This window comes from Lipotes vexillifer, unplaced genomic scaffold (genome assembly GCF_000442215.2).
Source record: "Lipotes vexillifer unplaced genomic scaffold, Lipotes_vexillifer_v1.1 scaffold164, whole genome shotgun sequence".
Classification (NCBI taxonomy): Eukaryota; Metazoa; Chordata; class Mammalia; order Artiodactyla; family Lipotidae; genus Lipotes; species Lipotes vexillifer.
Window position 1 is genome coordinate 4683206 of NW_006789313.1, and position 26644 is coordinate 4709849.

The window sequence follows — 26644 nt, forward strand, 5'->3', positions numbered from 1 at the left end:
AGGAATGCCAGGCACTCCCAGCTCTGGCTCTGCGGCCGGCCGTCTCCTTCTAACTCCCGACTGCACCTCCACACCCTCCTCTCCTAAAGTGCACAGTGTCACTTTGAACAAGCCTCTTACCTAGACAGGACTAAGGCCATTTTCACTTTAATGTCTCTCTCTTCTCCTAAGGGAGAGCCATCCCTTTTACACAGCAAAATCCCCCACTAGGCAGAAACTCAAAGGGTGACAGAATCAGGGTTAGGGAACAAGAAGAAACAGCCTAGACTGACTAGGCAAGATAAACGCATTTAAAAGCACTTTGCAAGTTGTAAAAAAAAAAGTTATACAGGCGCGTGTATTTTCACGCACACATATACATACAAATCGAAAAAAGGTGTTAGCACATTTGAAAGGAACAGTGATTCACGACCCTGCCCATGCCCTCTGCCCAGCCGTACCTGAGGCAGCAGCCAAGAGTTCCTGGGACGTGGCCAGTGCCAGCACAGGCTTCCGGTGTCTGGACAAGAGCCAGAGGGACTGAAGGGAGCCTCCCTGGAGCAGCCAGCCCTGCAGGGCCCCATCTTCTGCACCACTCGCCAACACCTTAGGGCTGAGCCAGGCCAGTGCAGACACTGCCACATCTAGCGCTTGACACTGAGCCCCCTGGGAACCTAGAGAATGAGGGACAACAGAGTAAGATGCTTGGAAAGGGGGCCAGAGTTGGGGGAGAGGTGCCCTCTCCAGGCTCAGACACTCCAACCCTTCTCCCTCCAGTACCTGAAGAGATTGTGTAGATCCGAATGCCATCTGCTCGGTACCCAACAGCCACCTGATCACCATCTGGGCTGAGGGCCACGGAGAGGGCAGAAGAGAGAGAGGGGCAACCTAGGCACCCACGGGGACGACCCAGAGACCCGGACCACACCTGAACCTGAGGGCCAAGAAAGGGGCTTAAAGATAACCCACCCCCCATTAAAGTCCTCCTTCCAGAGACTCGTATCCGAGAGCTACTGTGCACATACCGCACTCCCTCCCCGTAGCACAAGCTCCTCCAGACTCCTCGGCAAAGGCGCCACCCTCCCCCAGATAGTCCCACACCTTTGCAACCCCTCCTTATAGCCCACCGCCAGCCCTCTGTAACCTGACCTTGCCATCCTCTCCAGCCGTCAGCAACTGGTAGCCAGCACGCAGGAAAAGCGCAGCAGTAACAAAGCCGTGGTGCGCAGGGAAGGCAGCCAGCAGTGTCCCCGCCTGCCAGACCCAGAGCTCCACCATCCCGTCCAGCCGGCCCACAGCTACAGCCCGCCCAGACACACTGAAGGCCAAGGCACGGACAGAGGCTCCTGGGGCCCCCAGTTCCTGCACGGAGAGGTAGAAACTGGAACGTCAGGGCCCTGCTCTCAACCCAAACTAAGAGTGACCCAGGATGCAGGTGTCCGCCATTTCCCACCCTCCACTCCCACCCTCCCGTGCTTCCTTCCCCAGGGCCACCTGGCTCCTCTCACCTTGGTGACTTTGAGCCCATCCACCTGGAAGAAGCTGAAACTGCCAGCCCAGCTGCCAATGGCTATCACCTGCCCCTCTGGGTGGAAAGCGATGCAGTTGAGGGGCTTGGGACAGGTGTGCTGGGAGGCCAGCTGCCCGCGGACTGTGTCCCACAGCTGGAGGAGAGAGAAGGGGAAAAGGACTCAGGGTGCTGAACACAGATGCCTGAGCCGCTCAGTCCCAGAGCTCCAGGGGCCACCTTGTCCGGTCCCCTGCCATCAGCAGGCCAAGCAGCCAGAGCCTCTGCCGCGCTGAGGAGAACGATCTCACAGGGCTGACCCCGAGTTCAGGGCCGCTTTCACCACCACAGCCCCCTGGTCGTTACCTTCAGGCCTCCCCCCAGGCACACGGTGGCCAGAAGCCGGCCGTCTGGGCTCAGGCAGCAGCCGGTGATCCGGTACTGGTGAGCCTTGATCTGGAGCACCCTACCCCAGGGAGACAAGGTCAGGGGGTCCCCTGGCCACACACTCCCACCTCGTCCCCCTCCCCCTGGGCTTCCAACAAACAGGAACGGCCCTCACGCTGAGATGTGAGGGGCCCCTCACCGACAACCGTGCTGCAGGTCCCAGAGCTCCAGGAGCCCGTCAAAGCCAGTAAGAAAGAGGGCGTTGTCGGAGAGGAACGAACAAGAGGAGACCCCATCACAGCCACTCACCACAGACCTCTCCTCCTGTGACAGTGAGCGGGGAAGCGCGCTCAGGACACGCCCCTGACCAGTCCACGTCCAGCCACTCCAAGCCCCAACCAGGAAGGAGGCAATGGCTAGAAGGGCTGGAGCCCTTAGCTCTCTACACTCCCTGCTACGTCTCAAACTCTGGCCCTCTGGTCCCACAGCAGGAACCCCTGTGAAAAGTGCAAAGCTTTGGGCCCTACTCCAGACCTAGGCCAAGCTCGAACAGCTTCAAGTGGGACCTCCTGATCCAAGCGAGGTCACATCGTCCCCCTCACTTCGAACCCCATACGTAACCCTGAGTCCCAGAACGTTTGGTGCTCCTGAGGCGGGAACGATGTCACACACACACCTATGGGGGGCGGGGGGCACTGACATGGGTGGAAGAGGAGACGGCGGCTGTGGCTGCAGAGCCCACCTCTCCCGCCTACTGTACTACCGCCCTCTCTCACACACACTCTACTGCCATTATTCTCGGCAACTTACAGGGAACATCCCCCCAACGTCTTCGCCTGGGTTCCTCACTCAACCCGGAACGCCTCCCCCTCTCCATCCTACGTCCTCCAGTAACTGCACAACTCACTTAGCTCTTACCTAAGCCACATGTCTATGTTTTGGTTCCTTTTTTACCTTGTATGCCTTGTTTTTCAACAAAACTGACCACCTGGGGGGCAAAGACAACGTCCTAAGCCCTGTGTTCCTTGCAGTGCTTAGTACGGTGCTGAATCAAACAGGGTGATAACAGGTGGGTTTGGCTTGCCTCGGGCTTCGGGGCAGGACGTGAGGCTCTTCTGAAGGTAAATCCCACCCCGCCTTGCGTGTCGTACCTGCCAGGTTCTCGGGTCCAACAGGTAAACCGTCCCACTGGCAGTGCCCACAGCTGCTCTTTGCCCATTGGGGGAGAAGGCCGCAGCTGTGGGGGCTGAGGGAACTGCCAGGGACAGGCTGGAGCTAGAGGAAGAACAGCAAGAAAGGGCGGAGATGAGGAATGAGGGGGAGGAAGAGGATGGGAATTCGTTTCTGCATTTCTGGGCCTGAACCCCCCTCTCCATGGTGACTGCGGTCTGTTCTTTACTCTCCAGTTTCAGAGAGGGCTGCAGCTTGCTCTCTGGCGGGTTGGCCAGCATCTGGGGTCAAGGGTTTTACCTTTGCTGGCCCCTCAGGGTCTGGGGTTTATTAAGCCAACGTAGCACGCGCTGGAGGTGCCATCGCTGGGAGAGCTGGGGGGCCTGGCGGCAAAGGGGCGAGTACAGAGGCTGGTTGGCTGCCTGCTGGTGCAGGAGCAGTGGGTACTGGCTGAGGACTGAAGCCTGCTGCCTCAGGAAGGTGTGAAATACAGCAACATCAGCCTCAGGAAGCTTCTGGTCCTCGTCAGGGACTGAGGAAGCTACAGAAGAGATGTGGGGTGTCACTGGGGAGCCAGCCTGGACCCCCATTAACCCCAGCACCAAGTCAATCATATGATGTGTCTAAAATGCTAAGTCTCAAAGTGTGGCCCTCTGGTCCCACGACAGGAACATCTGTTAAAAGTACGAAGCTTTGAGTCCCACTCCAGACCTAGGAAACCAGAATCTGGGGACACAGGGATCAGAAGTTTCAACAAGTTTCCCAAGTAATTGTATGCCCACTAAATAAAGTGTGAGAGCCTCTGGTTTAAGAGACCTAAGCAAAAGGTCTCCCAAGAATCACATGCTTACCCTCTTGGTCTTTTCACCTTGGAACAGAAATTCAACTGTTCTTTCCATTACACCTCCCTCCGAGCAGGCCGCCCCCCCATGAACACACCCAGGAGCCACAGCTTGGAGAAGACTCCACCCAGTAACTCATCTCACCATAGAGGGCATGGGCCTCCAGGAGCTGAGACATCAGACCCAGTTCCAGGTGTGCAGCCACCACGTGGAGACTGGTAAGGAACTTTGCAAGAAAGCCACGGTTCCCGCTCTGGAGCTGGGAAAGCCAGACTGGATTCATTAGGGATGTGATGAGGCTGGTGAGGAGGGACGGTCTAGTCTTGGACCCTGCCTGTGCAGCTAAGACCTAGACTTAGGAGCTGGGACAAAGGACCTGAAGGACGAGGGCAGGAAAACTGAAAGGAGAAAGGTACACGGAGTTTGGGAAGGGGGTGGGGGTGATAACGGCAGTGGAGATGATGGTGGTGGTCATGGGGGAGAGGGGTCTCAGAAGAGCCAAAGAAGTTCCTTGGGAGAGGGTGCCTGTAGGATCTGGGGACTAACCAGGTGATAAGGCAGGTCTCCCAGAGCTTCAGGAGGGCAACTTCGGAAGGTACCTGAGGCATCGGGGTCACACGTCTTCCAGAGCTGAGCTGCAGGTGTGGGTCACAGGAACAGACACTGAGACGGGCTTGGCTTGGCCCTGAAGCATCTCTAAGGATCACATCCCTCAGGCTACAGCAAGAGCCATCCACCCCCTGGGGTAGCAGGTGAGGGGGCCAGCCGATGTGGAGTACCAGGTCCCACAGTCAGTGTCCCGGGGGTTCACTGGGCTGCAGTCACCTGCGATGAGGATGTGTGCCGTCTTCTCCAGCTCTGGCCTCTTCCCATAGCGACATTTAGCGGCTGTTCTCAGGGGCCCATCACGGAGGCACAGCCGGGCACCAGGGCGCTCCAGGGGTCCCTCCCCTAGCAAACTGATCCCGTGTGAGGGAGAGAAGGCAGGACAAGAGGCAGGAGGCCTGTAAGTGAGCATCTGGCACGGCTGTGGGTTCCCATTCCCACCTCAAACAGTGGTAACTTGAGTGACAGCCATTCAGGGTCTGGGAGACAAGTGTCAGGGGCTATACGGAGGGAAGGGTAGGATGAAGGGAGGATCACGTGGGGCCCTGGCTCAAAGACAGGGAGGTACAGAAGTCAGTGGGAGCTCAGCTGGGGGCACCTATACCTGCGCAGACTCTGGACGAGGTAGGCAAACGAACCCATGGGGTAGGGGTCCCCGCTGTTACCAGCAGCCACTGTTTCTTCCCAGGTCTTGGTCCCCCTGGGAAGTATCCGCCAAGCACTCAACACTCCATGCAACTGGTCCACGGCCAGACCTAAAAAGCCAAGCTCTCTGAGGCCCTAAACCACGCAGTGTACCCATCCCCATGACACCTAGTCCCTCCTTGCACCGCTTGCTGAGGCCCCAACTGAACTGAAGGTCATGCGACCCCCAAGCCCACTGCAAGTACTGACCGCTGCGTGTGACCTCAAGAGTGGCCAAGGCTTGGGGAAAGACATCAGGGCCATGCTCTTGTTCCAAGGTGCCCAGGATGTGCTGCAGCAGCAGAGGGACAGTAGCGGGCAGGGTCCGGAGTCTCTCAGACACCTGGGAGGGGACAGGGAGGGGCCTCAGTCAGTGAGGGGAGGGGGAGAAGCAGGGCTGGGGGGTGTGGATGAGGAATGGGTGATCACAAGATGGCAGAGGATGAGGGTGGGAGAAGGTGAGGGATGGGCATGAAAGAGGCTGAATGGAGACTGGGCAGTGGGACTAGGACTTAGAAGATGAAGAGTGAGCGTTCACGTCCTCCACTGACCTGCTCAAAGAGCGTGAAGAGCCTCAGGTGATCAGTGACCAAGCGCAGGTAGAACGGCAGGGCTGACCCTCGCTTCACCAGCAGCAGCTGCATCTGAAGACTCAGAGGACTCAGCACAGGACCAGCGAGCCTGGCCACAGCCAGCCCTCTACCCGCTGCCCTCCGTCCTGGCACCAAGCCCAGTGCGGGGCAGCTTCTCCTCTCAGAGGCCCCAGCGGGGAAGAGACCCATGGCATCGCCTCAGGACACAGCCACCCCTGCCCCGCACTGCTCTAGCCAGCCAGCCCCGCTTTCAGAAGAGCCCCCGCGACATTCGACAGCCACAGGTTTCTCCTCCCCTTACCCAGACAGGCCCTGGAGAGGCCATTCACCAGGAGAAAAGGAATGGGTGACATTATAAGGAATCGCAGTTATCTTACTGACAACTTCCCTCGACTGAGAAAATGAAGGTCTGTGTGGGGCAGCTGCTAGCTTCAGCATCCAGGGTTCTCCCAGCTCCCAGATTGACCCCACACACACACCCGCCCTGGCCTACACCAAACCTGGTTGTTGAAAGGTGACTCTTCCAGCCGCTTCCCATACAGAGCCAGCTCCTCTCGCACCAGCGTGGCCCGGGCAGATGGCTCCAGAGGCCCCAGGGCCACCACATGGGCACCTTGGCTCTGCTCGAGTGTCTCCCCCAGGCCGGAATCGCTGGACACACTCAGCACCAGGTGCACCCACTGTGGGATTTGGGCAACAGGGTAAAAATGTTGAAGGAAATGGAGAACGCTGTTGGAGAGGTCCCTCCCCCTACTGCATCCCACCCCACCTCCTTCTCAGACTTACCCGGGGAAGGCTCTTAGGGATCCAGTCCGAGATCAGCCGTCCATGCTTGTCCACCAACCTGTCAGCCCCATCAATGATCAGCACCAGAGGCTGGCCAGTTTTCAGGAACTGAGCAGACTTGGGGAGCAGCCTCTGCTGCAGCTCCCACACCAGGCCCCTGTGTATGCAGGAGGAGGACCAAGGTCAGCAGGGGTGGTGTCACGTGCTATCAACAAGGCTGGGCTGAGTGGGGGAGAAACACACCGGTATGTGCTGGGGAGGGCACTTGGCTCTTGCAGTTGGCTATGCAGATAGGCACAGAGGCGTCTGAGCAAGATGAGGACAAGACCTTGGTCAGGGCGGGCCCCTGAAAAGTGGAAGAAGACTAAGGGGGCCACCGTGGCCCCATCAGGAGCTTGCAGGGCTGACACAAGGGATGCCTGCATGGGAAGAGATCAGAAAACACGGTCACATTTCACATGCGCAAGCATCCTGTTTCCCACCTCCTTAGCCCTCCTGAGCTCACGCAGCCCTCCCTCCCGTCCAGGTCTCTGAGACTCTGTACCAGGAAGGTGGTCTTGCCCTGTCCCGACTGCCCGGTCACCAGGCTCAGCCTCCCCCGGTGGCGCCTCAGCTTCTGCACTGTGTCCTGAAGAAGGCGCCGTCGGGCAGGGCTCGGCGGGTTCTTCAGCTGCTGAAAGGCGGCCTGGACCAAGTCATCATCCTGGATGGGCACTGGCTGCTCCGGCTGGGCCGAAGGCTGAGAACACATGGGGCAGTGACTACCTATGTTTCCATGCTCCTCAGGACCCCAGGCCTAAAACTCACTGTGCCCCCCACCAAGATACCTCCCACCCAGGACTACCCGGCCCAGCCTACCCCCTCTCCACTCCCCTGGCCACCAGAGCTCCTGCTGACCTGTAGGTAAAGCTTCTGGATCATATTCCACACATCCTGCAGAACCAGCTGCCCAAACGTCTCCAGCTCCCCAACATAGGGCCGGCCAGCTGCTACATCACCCCACTTACACTGGTATCTGTAGGCAAAGCGAGCACAAGCAGGGTCACAGCGGGCCGGGCCCCCCTCACCACCTCGCTCCGTGCAGGTGTTCCCTACCTCTCCCAGCTCACCTGCGACAGGTGATCCCTTCCTGTCTGCTCAGGTAGCTCTTCAGTTCTGAGAGCCGATGGGCAGCCTCTTCAGACTCAGAAATAAAGTCAGACTTCCAGGCATCTGGCACAGAGCTGACCACCAAAGATACACCAAGAGCGGGGCTGGATTCAGACCCCAGCCTCTCTCCGTCCCCAACCACCAGACCTGGCTGTGGTTCCCTGAAACCCCTCAAGTGGAGATCTCCTGCAAGGCTGCTTTGGTGCTGCAAGGCAAGCCCTCTGGTCCCTGTTTCTCCATTCCAGGTCCCCCTCTTGTACTCTGAATGTTATGGACAGAAGACACGTCCACTGAGCCTGTCTGGCCTTCTTTGGAGACTGAGGCCTGGAGGCAACAGAAGGTACCTGAGGAAGCTAGAATCCCGGAAGTAGATGAGAGGCTGGGCAGAGGGCTGCAGGCGGAGGCCCCGATCCAGGAACTGCATCACCTCCATCTCCGTCACAGAGCGACCTGAAGGGTACTGCTGGGCCTGCACGGAGAGGCCAGAGAGCAGGCAGGTTCAGTCCTGGTCACACGAACCCCTCCTCTGAGACCTGCCAAGACCCCAGGGCCCCTTCATCTCAGTAATGTTCCTCTCTCCCTCCAGATACAAGCCAGTGAAATATAGCTAATAGCTAACGTTGATTGAATGCCTTTCACATGTGGAGCATTTTTAAAGTAGATTTCTAATTGTTATAATAACCCTGCAATGTAGACCTCACTGTTTCTCTTTAATATATGAAGAAGCTGAGGCTACATTAAGATAAACCGTTTTCCATAAAGCTGCACAATGACAGAAGGGAGATCAGAACCCAGCTCTGTCTGACGGCAAAGCCTCGTCAGCCCTACCACTTACCTCTCGCACCCCATGGCCAACCCAGAGGTATTTCCCAAAGGAATTCCCTCATCTAGGACTTGATCACTCACAGAACCTTCTACCTGTGTTTCACTTCAAGTCTCAAGGATCTGCCTGTGCAGAGTCCCAGGGTTCTAGACATACCGAGGCTTCTCGCATCCCTGCCCCAACCTTGTCTGCCTTACCCAGAGGAAGTGAGGATGGTCAGGGAGGCTGTAGCTGGGGGGAACATAGCCATAGCGGGAGCCCAGGATGCCCACAAACAGCTGCGAGTTCTCCACCTCCCCTAGGCACACTTCCAGCTGCCTGCAGGATGGTTATAGGGGCGTTGTGTCAGGGAGACAGGGCTCTGGCTCACAACCGATAGCATCCAAAGAGCACCCCGTACCCTTGGCACTCAGCCACCCTGCAGCCCCAGCCCTGCCCAGGTCAGCTCCCCGACTCAAGCCCCTCATCGCCGACCCAGCCCCTCTTCTCTGTGGCCCCCATACCTGTTCCGACGGGTCTCCTCCTCGGTGACGCCCCAGCGCAGGTCGATGGCATGGAGGCTGATGCAGTGGGGGGCCGCTCGGGCCTGCAGTGCTGGCAGCAGGGACCTCAGCAGCAGGTCCCGCTCCCCATGCATGTCCCGGAAAGTGGAGGAAATGAAAAGCCGGACGCTGCGCCATCTGCAGGAAAGCCAGGGATCAGCCCACAGCCCAGCTCCACACACGGGGCTGTGACCTCCCCTCAGCACTGACAAGTCAGATACAGCAGACTGCAGGGTGGGAGTCCAGCAGGTCTCCAGAGAATAACCTGCTTGTAACCTCAACTGCAGAGCCTAGAAATTAAACTCCACCTGGGGACTGCCAGTGCAAGGGGCACAGGTTCAGAGAACTAAAATCCCATGTGGCACGTGGCACAGCCAAAAATAAATAAATAAATAAACCCACTTGCCATTTCTCGGGCACCCTTCCTGTGTCAGCAATAATTATTACGCACCTACACTCTGCCCATGAAATGCTCATGACAGCACTGTGAGGTAAGCACAAGCATTACGTCCATCGTACTGATCAAGAAACTACAGCTTAAGACATCAAGCAACTAGCCCAAGTTTCAAGCTACTATGTGGCAAAGCCAGGATGGAAAAGCCAGAGCCTGTGCCCCTAAGCCCTCTGCCTGAGCCCTGGTGCCTGCCACGCGCCTCGCATCCTAACCCCTTTCCCTAGTAGAGAAATAGGCATGCTCACCATCTGTGTTAGGGACACCCCTACCTGGGAAAGAGGAAACATTCCTCAGCGAATAGAACAAGCAGCATCTCTACAGTCAGAATTTCAGTCACCTGAGTTTCTCTAGGTTTTGACTGAAGCCCCTCCCAATTCACAAAGGCATAAAACACAGACTGACCCAAGCCGGAAAACAGGAGCCAAGGGGCTTGGAGTATTCTCTTCCAGTGGCCGGAGGGACTGGACCTCTGTCTTCCCTGGGGGCGGTGGAATCTTGAATATTTTGTCCATTTGGCCTACATGTTCTAAAAGGCGGGAGGCCCCACGCTCTGCAATGAACCTGACATAAAGAGTGACAAAATAAATGAGAGCGAAATAGCAGAGTGAGAATCAGGAAGATCTTCCAAGGGGGCAGGGGACAAAGACATGGCCAAGATTAGGTTCACCCAGTTAACTGGAGCTCCTTAAGAAGACCATAAACAGTAAATGTAGACTTAAAATAAGCGAGGCAGCAGAACCACAGGAATGAAAGAACAAAGAAGAAACCCAGTTATAGCCTCTTCTGCTGTGTGCATGGTTATCATAGGCTTTCTGTTGGGCCAGGGGCAATTGGACTGAATGAAGATGTAAAGATTCAGATTATTCCAGTCTGGGCTTGATCAGCTCTGTACCAGCCGTGAAAGCTCCCTGGAGAGGGAGGGAAGTGTATGAGGCTTCCTAACAGGAGTAGGGGGCAATGGGTGGCATCCAAAGGAAAAGGCAGGGGAAAAAAAACAAATAAATGGGAATCCTAGTAGCGGAGAGAAAAACAAAGTTAAAAGATTTCTGGATCTGGCATAAATAAATGAAGTTAACATGTAATTTCCTCTGAAACGGAATGGAACAGAGGCCACAGAGAATGAATAGAAGTGATGTGACCAACTCTTGAGTTGTTCCCTTAAAAGCAAACAGCACAATCTCCCATGTCCCCTTTTCTCCTTTCCTACTAGATGTAATACAAAACTAATGGCTGGAGCTGGAGCAGCCATCATGAACTATGAGTATTTGAGGATGGTAGAGCAACAGATAGAAGATGCCCAGGTCCCTGTAATACTGTGTTGTTGCCATGCTTAGACAGCTATAAAAGAGGAATAAACTTTTATCTTGCTTTTAAAAAGGAAGTGAGGACTTCCCTGGTGGTGTAGTGGTTAAGAATCTGCCTGCCAATGCAGGGGACATGGGTTCGATCCCTGGTCCAGGAATTCCTGATCCCATATGCTGTGGAGCAACTAAGCCCCTGTGCCACAATTACTGAAGCCTGTGCGCCTAGAGCCCATGCTCCACAACAAGAGAAGCCACCGCAATGAGAAGCCCGCGCACCACAACGAAGAGTAGCCCCCGCTCGATGCAACTAAAGAAAGCCCGCATGCAGCAATGAAGACCCAACGCAGCCAAAAATAAAATAAATAAATTTATTTTAAAAAAAGGAAGTGAACAGAGCAGAGGCCACAGATAATCTCTAAAAGATGTTCTAACAAAGCCCCCAACGTCTCCAGTGTCCATCCTGTACTCACTTCAGTATCCCGTCAGTGCAGCCTGAGAGTGTCACGTCATTGGGATTCAAATCTGTGTATCTGGTAAAGGAAGAGTAGTCACTACCAGTCAGAAACAGTGCCAAGAACACAGAGTCACTGCCCCTAACATCCTAGGATGGACACCCTACCTGTGCACTTTTAATAGGGTTCTGTGCTAGGCTGGGACTGGGGTGGACCATCACGAAGGGGTATGGAGCCAGTCTGAAGACGTCAGAGAAGGTTCTAGCACTTGAAGTGCAATAGAGGTAAGAGGCAGAAATGGGGAAGGGTCTGGTGAGTGGGAGTGTCCCACGCTTTAGTAGAGGTAGACAGGAAATATGGATCTCTATCTGCTGGCACTGGGCAAGGAATATGAGCGCCCTTACAGGTAACCTGTCCTTCTTAGGAGAACACCAACAAAGAGGCACTTGGGATTCACGTGCTGCCAGAAAAGCTGTTTGGCTGCATTTATCAGTTTCTCATTTGTAGTCTGGCCAAAGACGATGACCCTGTCCACCTGTAAGATGAAAAGGGAGGGGCTAAGATGAGGAACAGAGGGACAGCAGAGGTACCAAAGAGCTCAGGACATCAAGAGACAGGTCTCTGAGGACTAGGGAATTAGGAGAACTCTGAGGTGGGGTGAAAACGGCCTTTTCTGAGAGCACCCAGGGTGGGAAAACCCACTCCACCCTGACTTGAGGGGCATCAAAGTAGAGTTTGGGGTTGGCAAGACATGGAAGCAACCTAAGTGTCCATCAACAGATAAATGGATAAGGAAAATGTGGTATATGGGATTCCCTGGCGGTCCAGTGGTTAGAATACCGTGCTCTCACTGCTGAGGGCCCAGGTTCAATCCCTGGTTGGGAAACTAAGATCCCACAAGCCCCATGGTACAGCCGAAAACAAAAAAAAAAAAGAGGAAATATGGTGTGTGTATGTGTGTGTGTATATATACATATATATATATATATATATATACACACACACACACACATATATATAAATGTGGTGTATGTATATACATTTAGTGTGTATATACATATATGCATACACACACACACACACACACACACAATGGAATACTACTCAGCCATAAAAAAGAACAAAATTTTGCTATTTGCAGCAACATAAGTGGACTTGGAGGGCATTATGCTAAGTGAAATAAGTCAGACAGAAAGACAAATACTGTATGATATCAGTTATATGTGGAATCTGAAAAATACAACAAACTAGTGAATAAAACAAAACAGAAGCAGAGTCACAGATACAGAGAACAAACTAGAGGTTACCAGTGTCAGGGGGATAATATGGGGTTGGGGGGTGGAATGTGGTGTTGTATATACATTTAGTGTGTATATACATATATGCATACACACACACACACACACACACACAATGGAATACTACTCAGCCATAAAAAAGAACAAAATTTTGCTATTTGCAGCAACATAAGTGGACTTGGAGGGCATTATGCTAAGTGAAATAAGTCAGACAGAAAGACAAATACTGTATGATATCAGTTATATGTGGAATCTGAAAAATACAACAAACTAGTGAATAAAACAAAACAGAAGCAGAGTCACAGATACAGAGAACAAACTAGAGGTTACCAGTGTCAGGGGGATAATATGGGGTTGGGGGGTGGAAGGTACAAACTACTGGGCATAAGATAGCTCAAGGATGTATTGTACAACAGGCGGAATACAGTCAATATTTTGTAATGACTGTACATGGAAAGTAGCCTTTAAAAATTATATTAAAATTTTTTAAATTTTTAATAAAAATAATAAAAATTTAACATAAAGTGGAGTTTGGGGTGGGGCAGTGTGTAGCTGGTCATTCAGGCTGACAAGAGCTGACTGTCAAACTTTTAGGAATTCTGTGAGCCAGATGTTAAACATGGACCGTCATTAAATATTAAATTGTATAAGCTTATAACTGAATAAATTATATTAAAAACAAAGGTAATAAATACTAAAAAATCATTACTTCCTAATTATTTTACTACATTTCACTATTATCTACTCTTGACCTTATTTACTTTATCTCTATTGTGGAAATACTATACAAACTGTGCTGAGCACCTCTGAGTACCTCTTCCCCACTCTGTGTTCACTGACAGCACGTTGGTAGCTTGAAATCAGCCATGGAAGGAGTAGTTACATCATGGAAATTAGAAAATGCTATTAACCAAGACTTATTTTTCCAGATTGCTGGTTGTTAAATATTTACCAGCATGTCACTGAGTAGGGGGTTGCAGCCAGCAGGGTATTGTGCATAGCGTGCAAGGAAGCTTTGAGAAATGAGATACATCAGTGTGGAGGAAAATGTTGGGGAGGGGAGGGTTTCTCAGGGACTGGGCAGTACTCACAGGGACCCTTTGGGTAGCCAGGGACAGCAAGTGCTTCCCAAAAGTAGGCAGGGAACATTCACACTTTTCATCCGACTCCTGAAGGAAAGAGACTCGTGTCATGTGGTTGCATGGGAGACGATCATTAAACAACAAATACTATGGTCTGCTCAAGAAGTCTTCAGAACTGAGGGACTTCCCTGGTGGCGCAGTGGATTAAGATTCTATGCTCCCCATGCAAGGGGCCCGGGTTCCATCCCTGGTCAGGGAACTAGATCCCATGTGCATGCCGCAACTAAGAGTTCACATGCCACAACTAAGGAGCCTGCATGCCACAACTAAGGAGCTGGTGAGCTGCAACTAAGGAGCCCGGGAGCCACAACTAAGGAGACCGCCTGCCGCAACTAAGACCTGGTGCAACCAAATAAATAAATAAATATTTTTTTAAAAAAAGAAAGAAAGAAATCTTCTAAACTGAGTATAACCGAGCCTTTCCTAGTCAGGCTGTTCCCAGGCCTCTGTCTATTCACATATATTTGCATGGTGGGTGTCTGACCTGGACTTGAGCTTGGAGTTTGGTGGCAGTCTTCAGGATACCTTCCTCTGCCTTAATCACAGCAGTCTTCACAGTGCCACTTCCACACAGCAAGAGATCCACCTGCTCTGTCCGTGTCATCATCATTGCAATCAACAGCAGCACATAGTTCAGAGGGGGCTGATTGGACAAGCATCAGGGTAAAATAAGACTCCCCTATTTTAGAATCCACCTTTGCCCACCCAGCTCTAGAGGCCAAACGTCTCCACTGGTTGGGGAAAAGTGGACAAAATCCCCAATTAAGATGGGGCAGCTTCAGCAGTCCCCAGGAAGAGTTGACCAGGTAGGAAGTGGAGAAGGGCCAGGATCCCTGCCCAAATTCAACACTGGGATGTAAGGAGGTGAAAGTGACACATATTTTGGTGACAGAAATTTAGAGAGTATTAAGGACCAGCCAAATGTGAAAGGTTAGTGCTACGATCCACGAACATGCTTGAGACCACATTCTAGGAATTATCCCTAGGAACCAAGGTCTGATACTGGGAAGCAAATGCATGTCATTTATTTTAGTTCTGAGTGTTTGCCTGGGAGAACCAGGTCTGGGAACAGGATGCCTCTCAGGATCTCCAGCATCCTACCAACATCACCCCATCTTTTTATTCTTTTACCCCTTGTGGGTTGCTCTTGGGAAGGATTCTGTCTGCATTAGCATCTGTCAGATAGACCAAGAGGGTGCGGCCTGGCAGCAGGGGCAGGCTGTGTTTGACGGAGAGGTTCACAGCTGTCTCCAGGGCCTGTCGATACTGAGCCAGCATTGCACGGTCATATTTCCACTGTCTGCAGGCAGGAAAGAAACAGACAGGGACTTCACTATTTGCCACTTTGAGGCAGATGGGAAGATGAGAACTTGCCACTCAAGTATAAAGTCTTCACCCCCTCCACAGCCCATCTCCAATGTCAGTAGAGAAAACAGGGACAGAGCTTCCCTTGGCCCCCATTCTACAAGACTATCCTAATCCATTCTCATGGCAGGAGAGAAGTCATCTGTAGACCCATTCTCTGAAATCGCTTGCCATGCTGACCACATCAATCCATACTTACTTCATGAGGCAAGATTTAACTGCTACATATTTTTACATTGTAATTTAAAGAACACATGCTAACTTCTTACTCTAAAAAATGGCAATTAAAGGAGAAAGAATCAAACATTCATCCCACCTTCCCAAGACAATCTCTATTTCAAAGTAACTAAATAGCTTTGGTTCATGAGGGAAGTTCCTTTTAGAGTTCTAGCTAATAAATATGGGAATGATAGAAAAACCCCATTCTGCAACTGCTAATGAAACAATTGATTCGGGCATAGTCTATCAAATGGATAAACCATTAACTTTACAGTGGAGAAATCAGGCTACCATAACCTAAAAGCACTGATCAATCATCAACACTATGAGTGGGACCAGTAGGCTTCTGGTGCCTCCTGATCCTGTGTCCTACCAGGAGACAAAAATTCTGGTGGTCTTACTCATTGTGTACAAAGGATCACCTACGAAATATTCACGTAAGAAAAAAAGTTAAATCTGAATCTATTCAAGCTTTTAGAGTTAATGCCCAGGGTACACGAAATAGAGAAATAAGTGAGATGACACTGGAGAAGTAGACAAATCTAGAATATGGGACCTTCTCTGGGGCCCCCTGAACCTGATTTCCATAGGAAGTCAATGGCATGAAAACAATTAAAAGATTTTAAGAGATTTAAGTAAATCTGGGACTTCCCTGGTGGCACAGAAGTTAAGAATCCGCCTGCCAATGCAGGGGACACAGGTTCGAGCCCTGGTCTGGGAAGATCCCACATGCCATGGAGCAACTAAACCCGTAAGGCGCAACTACTGAGCCTGTGCTCTAGAGCCCACGAGCCACAACTACTGAAGCCCGCGCGCCTAGAGCCCACGCTCCGCAACAAGAGAAGCCACCGCAATGAGAAGCCTGCACACTGCAACGAAGAGTAGCCCCCGCTCACCACAGCTAGAGAAAGCCTGTGCGTGGCAACAAAGACCCAATACAGCCAAAAATAAAAATAATTAATTAATTAATTTAAAAGAGATTTAAGTAAATCTTAATAACTACATGTAATGTGTGTATGCCTTGTTTGGATCCTGATTTGAATAAACCTGTGAAATGATACTTTTGAGACAACTGGGAAATTTGAATATAGACTAGGTAATAAATGATAATACCAAGGTATTATTTTCAGTTCTGTTAGCTATATTAATGACATTCTGATTATATAAGAAAATGTCTGTTTTAAGAGACACATGTGAAATATGGAGGGGTGAAATAAGATGTATCATATTATTTGGCATTTGTTTTTTTAAAACATCTTCACAGGGGCACTTCCCTGGTGGTGCAGTGGTTGGGAGTCTGCCTGCCAGTGCAGGGGACATGTGTTCGAGCCCTGGTCCGGGAAGATCCCACATGCCGCGGAGCAATTAAGCCCGTGTGCCACAACTACTGAGAGTATGCTCTACAGCCCGCGTGCCACAGCTGCTGAAGCCCCTGTGCCTAGGGCCCGTGCTCTGCAGCGGGAGAGGCCACTGCAATGAGAAGCCCGCACACCGCAACAGAGTAGCCCCCACTCGCCGCAACTAGAGAAAGCCCGTGTGCAGCAACAAAGACACAAAGCAGCCAAAAATAAATAAATTAATTAATTTTTTAAAAAATCTTCAAAAAAAAAGAAAAGAAGGGAAGAGAGGGATCAGGAGAGGAAGGCTGACAAAATCTAGATTTTCACTGAAAGTGGCTAACAGTTTCATGGGAGTTCATTATATTATTCTCATTACTTTTGTACATGTTTAAATTTTTTCATAGTTTTTTTAATCTAGAGAATCCAGCAGTCTCTACCAGTGCTATCCAGGAGAAATAAATTACAATTAATGAAATGAAATTAAATTGAAATTACACATGTAATGTAAGGTTTTCTAGCAGCCACATTTAAAAAAGTAGAAACAGGACACATTAATATTACATTTAATTTAGCCTTATATATATATATTTTTTTCCACCTCAACACGTAATTAATACAAAAATTACAAATGAGATATTTTACATCCTTTTTCACACTGCCCCGAAATCTAGCACATCTCAGCTCCCATTAGCCACATTTCAAGTGCTCAATAGCCACCTGTGGCTAGTGGCTACCAAACTGGCCAGCAAAGACATCCAGTTTGGACTGCATCCTCAGCTTAATTCTTTAATGGCCCCATGTTCTGCCACTGATTCACTGATTCAGGTGAGTCCTGGCCACTGAGTCCTACCAGAAGGTTAGATGAGCCCTGCATTTGTCTTGAATGAAAATGAATAAAGATACTGTGGATGCATCTAAAAGGACAAAGTGCTGGGACTTCACCAAGCTTACAGAACAGGTTTTATGCCTGACTTTGAATCTGCTTGATGATAACTATCTTTACATGTGTCAAAAGGAAAAGGAAAGTGAATGGGTCAGAAAATACACAGAGGAGAGAAACAAAAAGAAAAACAAACAGATATCACAGAGAAGAAAAAGAAAGAAAATGTGAACCAGAGCATAAGCAGAGAGGCACTATCATGTACTAATAGGAAGGGAAATGCTACACAGGCTGAAGGAGTCCACAGAAACCAATAAGGCAATCACAGATAATAGAGTGGAGGCCCAAACACAGATTTTGTTTCATGATCTCTCTACAGGACAATGTTGAAGACACGGTTTGCTGTGCGACAGAAGACTGGAAACAGGCAAGTCTCAGCCATTGGGATGACTGACAAGCGTGTTGTTGCAGAATAAAAGCTGGGGTTTCCAGATGACTCCCAAGCCCTTTCAGGGGGCCTCCTGTTGCCCACGCTTTGCTCCCGGATAGCACACACTCACACACACACCTGGCCTTGTGTATTTTCAGCTTCTTCCGCTTGAGCTGCTCATATATTACAGGGATCATCATTGCTGCCCGCAGTTCCCGACGACTTGGTTTGTAAAACTGCCAGGAGTAGGCACACTTCTTGCCGTATCTTGTGTTTTTAATTATTATCCGCTTTATCAGTTTTGTGTTGGAAGGAAGTGGCAACTCTGGGTGGTGACAGGTAAGCATCTGAGTCAGGCAGCTTCTATTCCCTCATCTTGTCTTCCCATCATTGCCTGCCCTGAGTCCTGATCCTTTGGGCTGGCCAGTGTCTGACCTCTGCCCACCCCATACCCTGAGACTGGAAGGCAAGAGGTTGAAAATACCCGTGCTGCTGTCTCATCTGTTCTCAGGCATGAGAGACAAACAGGAGTTGGAAGAAGAGAGATAATACCTTTCTTTTCGAGTTGAGCCTCAAAGTCATTGATGGAATCATGAGCATTAAGGAATCTGAATGGAAACTGCCGACTGTTGATCACTGCCTTCTGCAAAGCAAGAGAGGGGTCATGAGCAGAGGACCAGGAAGCATGGGGAGCATCAGAGGCTCCAGGGACCCGGAAGATGAGATAAACACTCTATTAGATCTGTGGGAAGGTGAGGAAGACCAAAATGGATATTAGATAAAGGTGGAGAATAAAGAAAGATGTCATGTGAGAATACGAGGAAAGGAGAGGAAGTAACAGAAGGTTCCCTGTTTCTTTTATATCAGACTCCCTCTGAAGTTAGTTAAATCACAGAAATGATCTCAGAAAATAAAAAGGAAAGTTCTTATATTCTATACTCTAAGGGATGATGAACCCCCAAACCTGTCTCCCTCAACCTATCTGAAGCTCCATATCTGTTTACAGCCCATATGGAAATAGCTTGGTGGCTATGACCTTCCCCAGCCACTAGGAGACGGCTGGCTCCCTGCCCTTCACACGTACAGCATGCTGGAGTCTCTGGAGCACAAGATTGTGGTGGCGGGTGCTGATTCCAACCCGCAGCAGGTTGCGCAGATTCCGAAGCATGGCCATGAAGGGAAGCTTCCCACTGTCTACGGAAGGTAGGACATAGGGTGAGAAAAGCAAACAAAGGATGAGTGAGAGAGGTCAGAGACCAGAGCCATGCAGAATGTTCAGGTTGGAGCAAATGAGGTATGAACATATGATCTATCCTACCCAAAATGTTTTAAAGGTCTGGAAAGATAACAACTGGGTTGCCTGAGCTTGGAGCAAAACCTAATCAACACTGTTTATGGGATTAGCTATTTCAGTAAACAACTTAGGGTATCACTTTGTCTGCTGGCTCCAGCCCTGAGATTGGGCTCAACAGGCAAAACACATTCTCTAATCCACAGTAATGACTTCCAAAGTTTTTAGATGGCTAAAAGAGAAATTTCCTAGTGTAATCTTATAAATTATATACATGTAGTACAATCATTAGTTAATATTTCAAGCCAGGATATACATTTAAAGTAAAGGTTCACCATTAACTGTGTGTGTAAATTGATATTTCAAATAGTATTCTTGATAATTCTTAAGTTTTTTGGTCAATGTCTTGTATGAGCTGATTAAATAGGCATCATTTTTTATTTAAAGATAGGTGAGGGCTTCCCTGGTGAAGCAGTGGTTAAGAATCCACCTGCCAGTGCAGGGGACACGGGTTTGACCCCTGGTCCGGGAAGATCCCCCATGCCGCGGAGCAACTAAGCCCGTGCGCCACAACTACTGAGCCTGCGCTCTACAGCCTGCGAGCCACAACTACTGAAGCCCATGCGCCTAGAGCCCGTGCTCCGCAACAAGAGAAGCCACCGCAATGAGAAGCTGCGCACCGCAACGAAGGGTAGCCCCCGCTCACTGCAACTAGAGAAAGCCCACATGCGGCAACGAAGACCGAATGCAGCCAAAAATAAATATAAGTAAAATAAATAAATAAAATAAATTTTAAATTTTAAAAAATAAATTAAAAAAATAAAGATGGGTGAAAAAGGGACTTCCCTGGCGGTTCAGTGGTTAAGACTCTGCACTTCCACTGCTGGGGGCACGGGTTCAATCCCTGGTCAGGGAACTAAGATCCCGCATGCCACGTGGTACGGCCAAAAAAGGTTTTTTAATTAAAAAAAAATTAAAAGAAAAATAAAATAAAGATAGGTGAGAAAGATTCGCTGTGAAGCAGAATTTCACTTCTGTCACTTTCTTATTGTTCACTTGTCCCTGTGATATTAGTATTACCTTCAAGTCATAGTTGTTTTTTTTTTACTTATTTATTTATTTCTGGCTGCCTCGGGTCTTCATTGCTGTGTGCAAGCTTTCTTTAGTTGCAGTGAGCGGGCGGGGGCTGCTCTTCGTTGCGGTGCACGGGCTTCTCATTGCAGTGGCTTCTCTTGTTGCAGAGCAGGGGTTCAAGGCATGCGGGCTTCTGTAGTTGTGGCATGTGGGCTCAGTAGTTGTGGCTCACGGGCTCTAGAGCACAGGCTCAGTAGTTGTGGCGCACAGGCTTAGTTGCTCTGCGGCATGTGGGATCTTCCCAGACCAGGGACCGTACCTGTGTCCCCTGCATTGGCAGGCAGATTCTTATCCACTGTGCACCAGGGAAGTCCCAAGTCATAGCTTCTTAATAATCTTTTTAAGGTTTATGTCAATTTTAGAGGGTTAGTTTGGTTAATACTGAATAATAATTCTAAATCCATTTACAATTCAGAGATAAGCTGCAACAAGTCTCATTATGCAGAAACCAAAAAAGAGTGAGGGGGCCCCATCAATGCCCTTGTATTGTGGAATGCCTCCTCTTCCTCAAGAAGCCTCAACTATCATACGTGACACATAACCATGTAACATGAACTAAGTAACTACAGGGGTTCAATCTGTATAGTAAACACTGGAAACATTCTTTCTTTTAGATAAAGGTCAACATAAATAGGAGGTGTGATATTTTTCCTGGCTACCACCCAGAGATGCGTTCAGACTACATTACAGACCAGGCCTATTAGTCCCCACCCACATTCCCAGGCACTAGCCCTACCATCAGCAGCTTTCATTGGGAAAGTGGTGGTACCTTTTTTAAGGTGATGTAAGTCTCATTTGAATTATAGCTAGAAAGCTTTAAGCCTGCTGGAAGTCCTGGGGTTCTCCAATCATAATACTTCTGATTTACAGACTGTGTAGAACACTTATGTTGAACACGCAATGTAAATGATGTGTGACAACTCGTGAACTATTGCATCCTCTGTCAACTCATTAGTTTTGCTCAAATGTTGCTATGTATGAAAGATTTTCTAGATCACTTTGATAAGAAGTTCAATATCATATTTATTGATATGATACTAGATGAATAAATGAATATTCATCCTACAGGTTGAGAAATTCACTGATTTCATTCCAAATAATTCATTAATGAGTTGTTAATGAGCCTCCGGTTTCCAAAGAGGGATCTGTATATCTAATTATATTTTATCTTATATTTTATAGTTATATTTATTTTATTAATTTTCGTATCTATATTTATATAATTATATGTTATATAGTTCCTAAAGTACATAATTGATTAGTACATGTATAAAAATTTTTTAAATATATATATATATATATATATATATACATATATTCTGGTATATCCCAAAAATTGTTTCTGCAATAAATGATCCAGTGGTTTGGAGACCACTGGTTTAGATTATGGGCATTGGTCTCAACCAAGATAAATAGCAGTTTTAATTTTCAGAGGCAGAGGGAAGGAAGGGGAGATGATGCATACTAGAATCACCAACACATGCTGACTGCCATCCAGGCTCCTTTATCCTACTCTACCCAAAGTTGTATCAAACATTGCAGAATAAGTTGTCAAGCGTGTGTGTGTGTGTGTGTGTGTGTGTGTGTGTGTGTGTGTGTGTGTGTGTGTGTGTGTGTGTGTGTGTGTGTGTGTGTGTTTTAATTCCCATGTGATTCTGATACATACAGCACTAGTGACAACCCCAAAGTGGGAGGAACCATAAGCAGTTAAGCTTTTTGGGCTGCCCTGAGTACAACCTATAAATGGCAGCTGAAGCTCCAAAATATGAAGTCCACAAAACTCAAGCAGTCAAAAGGGCTACAATCAGGTATTTTTCAACAGAAAGAAGTTGACTTCAAAGATGAAAGAGGACATAAAAGAAAAAATGGAGTAGGAAGATCCTTCTATAGTTAAAAATAAACTAGCAAAAAAACAGACAGAAAGAGAAGACTGAAAGTAACTTGGTCTTCCCCATTTGAATTCTTTTTATCAGTGTGGGCAAATTACCTAAAACATCCATGTCCTAAAAAATGGGTTTTGGGGACTTCCCTGGTGGCGCAGTGGTTGAGAGTCCGCCTGCCAATGCAGGGCACGCGGGTTCGTGCCCCGGAGCGGCTGGGCCCTTGAGCCATGGCCGCTGAGCCTGTGTGTCCAGAGCCTGTGCTCCACAAAGGGAGAGGCCACAACAGTGAGAGGCCCGAAAAAAAAAAAAAAAAGGATTTTGGTGGAGATTCCAGTATGCCACGTACTAGTCCTACCTTGTTTGGATGAGTTACACAGATATTGACACAAGTGAAATCAGATAGAAGGTACTGCTTTTGTCATGTGTTGATAAAGGCTTGTGTATCACCTAACCACGTCTGGAATTATGACCTACCTATGATGCCAGTGCTATTCAAAGCAGGTGCCATTGTTCACTTTGGTGTGGTCAATGGCAGACCTGATAAATCCAATCATTTTCAGTGATGGAACTGCCAAGTAAGAGAATAACTGCACCATGCCATGGAAAGCTTCTAGTCAGGGTCCAAAACGTAGAGGCATGAATGAGGAAGAGAGGAAAGAAGTGTGACGGTCAAGGTTACTCTACCGATGAGTTCCTCCCAGACGGAAGCTTTGTTCCCCCACAAGCTCAGCTCTCGCTCCCAGGTCTCTGGCTTAGCAAGCTTCATCCGCTTCCCGGCTCTGCTAGAATCCCAGGGCCCCGGGAGGCGACTTTGAGAAAAGGCCTGTAGGTTGGAGGGGTATCTGGAACAGAGGAGGAAAAACTTACAATTTCAAAGCCAGCTGAAAATAACTGAGAAAAGGAATGGTGAGTCAGTCAAAGCTAGTGAGTCACATTTAAGGCCAGGTCTGCCCAAACTAATGTTGCTGGGGTCCAACTACAGGGATTGGGGCCATGGGTGTTGAAGAATCAGGCCATTACCCGGATGGAGCGTGTGCTCAGGGTACATCTTCTCACCTGCAGCCCAGGAGGGCCTGGACAAGCTGTGCAGGCTCATGGATGTGCAGTCTCTGTACCAACTTCTTCAGGGTGAAACTTGGCTCATTCTTTTTCTCTGACACTGCACTGCAGGTTGCCTCAAACTGTGGAAATATCCGCAAGTCCCACAGGGGTCATTCAATCTATGACCATGGTCACTTTCTTCAGAAAACAAAAACCAAGACTATCCTATACCTACGGTAATTTCTTTCCCCAAAGTGGATTTGGGCAAAGAATAGGAATAGAGGGTAAAACTCTCCAACAGCAAGAGCTTCTGTGATGAACATAACAGACTAACTATGGGGTCACCGTGTTTCATTTACGCAAGGTTGAACTATCAATGGTTAACATGGGATGACTGGCTTGTGACAAGCAAGATGGGGCTTGAATAAACAGAAAACACCTTGTTCTTAGAGGGAGGGAGAGGGAAGAGCAGCTCTTATTTAAATCACTGAGACCTGGGGGCTTCCCTGGTGACAAAGTGGTTAAGAATCTGCCTGCCAATGTAGGGTACACGGGTTCGAGCCCTGGTCCGGGAAGATTCTACATGCCGCAGAGCAACGAAGCCCGTGCGCCGCAACTACTGAGCCTGTGCTCTAGAGCCCATGAGCCACAGCTACTGAGCCCACGCACTGCAACTACTGAAGCCCACGCGCCTAGAGCCCGTGCTCCGCAACAAGAGAAGCCACCGCAATGAGAAGCCTGCGTACAGCAAAAAAGAGTAGCCCCTGCTCTCCGCAACTACAGAAAGGCCGCACGCAGCACCAAAGACCCAACGCAGACAAAAATAAATAAATAAATTTTAAAATAAATAAATAAATAAATCGCTGAGACCTGGAGCGTGTAAATGGAGGCATCAGCACAATGTAGGCTGTGAGGAGTTAAAAAATGAAAGAAGCTGGCTTTTAGAATCTTCTATGTTAGAAGAGCTAAGTTTGGGTTGTATTAATAGGATGAAGAGAAAAGACCAATGGACCAACTGAGGATGTGTTTTCTTGTAATACTAATATATTTTCCTGAAAATCTATTTTAATGATGATGATGTTGAAATCATCACTTACTCAGTGCCAGGTATTGTTAGAAATACTTTAAATACAGTAACTGATTTAATCCTTACAAAAACCCAGTGAAGAAGGTACTGCTATTATCCCCATTTCATATGTGAGGAAAATGAGGCAAGAGGGAGTAAGCCATTCAGCCAAGGTTCACAGAGCCAGCAACTGGTGGGGGGGCAGGTGGGGAGATTCAAACCCAGATGGTCCGAATCCAGCTTCTACACTCTTAACCGCAAAGACCAGTGCCTTGTTATTAAAGTAAAAGAAAAAACCTTTTGTTTGGTTTGTTTTTAAAACTTCCTATGGAAGGTGGATACTTCATAATGTTTTTAACTCACTTATCCAGCTGGATGTGCCATCTGTCAGTAAAGAACGACACCAAGGAGAGCAAAATGGAAATAAAAGGAGCCTTTCCCGGGGCTCTCAAAACCCCATAATCGCAGCTGAGAATTATCCAGGTAGGACATTGGCATGTGCCTACCATACCCACTAGTAGTATTTCTGGACCAAATGGAATTCCATTTCTAAACGTTAGTTGAGAAAAGACCGTACGTGTGTTTAGAACCCCAGAACAAGGCACTCACCATCCTCTGTTCATCTTGAAGAGGCCGAATGAACTTTGGCAAGTATTTCTGTGTCTCAGAAAATGTATGCTCCTTCTGTAGGGACAGGACAAGCCATTTCAAAAGGGGAAGTGGAGGCTGTCCCTAGAGAGACCCATTCCAATAGCCCTGAAGGCCCATCTCTACCACAAAGGAAACTGGCTGGGAAAAAGGCAGGCCCTGCCCTCTCTGCCCTCTGAGCTCTACCCAGCTCCTCTGCATTTCTCTGACTCCTTCTGTCCCTGGTGGTAGAAACATGTCAGCTGTTTAAGGAGGTCAGCGTGTTCCCTCATCCCTCTCACTCCCCGGGGGAAAAGGGCCTAGGCTGTGAATGACCAGGGTAGAGGCAGGGACTGACTGGAGGGCGGGGTGGCCGGCGGGGGCGCCTCTTGGCCCGGTGCTTCCGAGGGTTATACTTAGCCAGCTGGTACTCATCAAACTGGGCAAACTTGTCCGCCATCGCAGCACGCAGGCAGGCAGGCAGGGGCACCAGCCTGTCCTCCTCTTCAGTCAGGCGCTGTCAGAGAGACGAGAAACCCTCAGGAGCGAGACCCTCCAAAACAAAATGAGAGCACTTCATGGGGTTAAGTGACAGCACAGGATAGGAAGTCCCCAGCCCCAGCTCTACAACGACAATTTCTGTGGTCCTGGACCTGAGGGCAGACTTCTCAGATTCTTATTCTCTTCACTGGAAACACGAGGTCCGGAATAACACCAAGTTTTCTCAAACAGTCCAGCCCTGCTCAATCATATTCTCCCTGTTGGGCAACCCAGCCTGGTACCAGGAGAAGCTGTCCTGTCTGGGCACCGGGGTTGAGGACAGCTGAGGGCAGGCCAAAGTGTCTGAGAATTTTCTCCACAGATGCAGTGAGCAAAGGAGAGGGAACCAAGTGAGGGTCAAAAGTCAGGGAACTGAATGCCATACCTGGTAGAACCTGGCTACCTGGATCCAATCAGAAGGCAGCTGGACAATGGCACAGAAATATCGTCGCAGGTAGGGGCGGCAGACTGGCAAGAAGGCAGCAATGGCCAAGACTTTGTTGGCCACATCCCGGACATTCAGCTGCCGCCTGGCGTACAGAGATGCCTAGGGCACAGGGCAGGGAGCGCTGGCCTCTCAGCCACTTCTGCACAGCACCATGCCCTAAACTAATTTGCTTATCTAATCTGCCTGCATCAAACCTTTCCTGAGCCCTCCATATTGCCTGTAAATATAAAATCCAAGCCTCTTGGCTTGGCATTCTACATCTTCCATGATCTAGCCCTTATTCACCAGTCTTCTCCTAAGTCTACTTATCCCAATTTAAGGGCCTTTAACCTTGTCCTTTCCCTCTTTGGAAGACCTCCCACCAGCAGTGTCTATCAAAAACTTACCCAGGGTTCAAATTGCTGATTTATCCTGCCATCTTCCAAAGCTTCATAGGAAACATTTTCCCTCTCTTTTCTGCTTCTGAAACATTCACCGTCTACTACTCCATTTGCATTTATATAATATTTGGGATCGTTTTTGCTTCGCTAATAATGCCATTAATAATACCATTCCCTAAGAGCCAGGTCCAAGTTTCGTTTTATCTGTTGGTATAACCCTCAAGGCCTAGCATTGTGTACTCAGCCTGTGTACCTACTAAATAAACAAACCCTAGGACACTC

At 49.2% G+C, this 26644-nt stretch overlaps 1 protein-coding gene across 2 annotated transcripts in view; it reads right to left on the minus strand.

Annotated features, from left to right (window-relative positions):
* Positions 1 to 26644, minus strand: part of TEP1 (telomerase associated protein 1) — a 37396-nt gene that overhangs the window by 6999 nt on the left and 3753 nt on the right. Inside the window, exons 4-40 of one of the 2 annotated variants that reach the window (XM_007462541.1) lie at positions 25920 to 26081; positions 25353 to 25511; positions 24977 to 25048; positions 23317 to 23441; positions 22945 to 23102; positions 19037 to 19146; positions 18505 to 18595; positions 18091 to 18277; positions 14850 to 15018; positions 14203 to 14361; positions 13668 to 13745; positions 11683 to 11813; positions 11297 to 11356; positions 9925 to 10083; positions 9030 to 9206; positions 8724 to 8844; positions 8048 to 8172; positions 7664 to 7777; positions 7452 to 7569; positions 7099 to 7293; positions 6798 to 6973; positions 6555 to 6711; positions 6269 to 6448; positions 5727 to 5819; positions 5386 to 5518; positions 5096 to 5246; positions 4711 to 4844; positions 4432 to 4520; positions 4030 to 4144; positions 3344 to 3584; positions 3025 to 3148; positions 2073 to 2197; positions 1853 to 1952; positions 1488 to 1643; positions 1129 to 1341; positions 760 to 913; positions 441 to 653 (exon numbers count right to left, since the gene is read on the minus strand). In XM_007462541.1, coding sequence (XP_007462603.1) covers positions 441 to 653; positions 760 to 913; positions 1129 to 1341; positions 1488 to 1643; positions 1853 to 1952; positions 2073 to 2197; positions 3025 to 3148; positions 3344 to 3584; positions 4030 to 4144; positions 4432 to 4520; positions 4711 to 4844; positions 5096 to 5246; positions 5386 to 5518; positions 5727 to 5819; positions 6269 to 6448; positions 6555 to 6711; positions 6798 to 6973; positions 7099 to 7293; positions 7452 to 7569; positions 7664 to 7777; positions 8048 to 8172; positions 8724 to 8844; positions 9030 to 9206; positions 9925 to 10083; positions 11297 to 11356; positions 11683 to 11813; positions 13668 to 13745; positions 14203 to 14361; positions 14850 to 15018; positions 18091 to 18277; positions 18505 to 18595; positions 19037 to 19146; positions 22945 to 23102; positions 23317 to 23441; positions 24977 to 25048; positions 25353 to 25511; positions 25920 to 26081 — 5224 coding nt within the window. Of the gene's footprint in view, positions 1 to 440; positions 654 to 759; positions 914 to 1128; positions 1342 to 1487; positions 1644 to 1852; positions 1953 to 2072; positions 2198 to 3024; positions 3149 to 3343; positions 3585 to 4029; positions 4145 to 4431; positions 4521 to 4710; positions 4845 to 5095; positions 5247 to 5385; positions 5519 to 5726; positions 5820 to 6268; positions 6449 to 6554; positions 6712 to 6797; positions 6974 to 7098; positions 7294 to 7451; positions 7570 to 7663; positions 7778 to 8047; positions 8173 to 8723; positions 8845 to 9029; positions 9207 to 9924; positions 10084 to 11296; positions 11357 to 11682; positions 11814 to 13667; positions 13746 to 14202; positions 14362 to 14849; positions 15019 to 18090; positions 18278 to 18504; positions 18596 to 19036; positions 19147 to 22944; positions 23103 to 23316; positions 23442 to 24976; positions 25052 to 25352; positions 25512 to 25919; positions 26082 to 26644 lie in introns of both variants that reach the window. The other variant, XM_007462540.1, reaches the window with a different exon arrangement.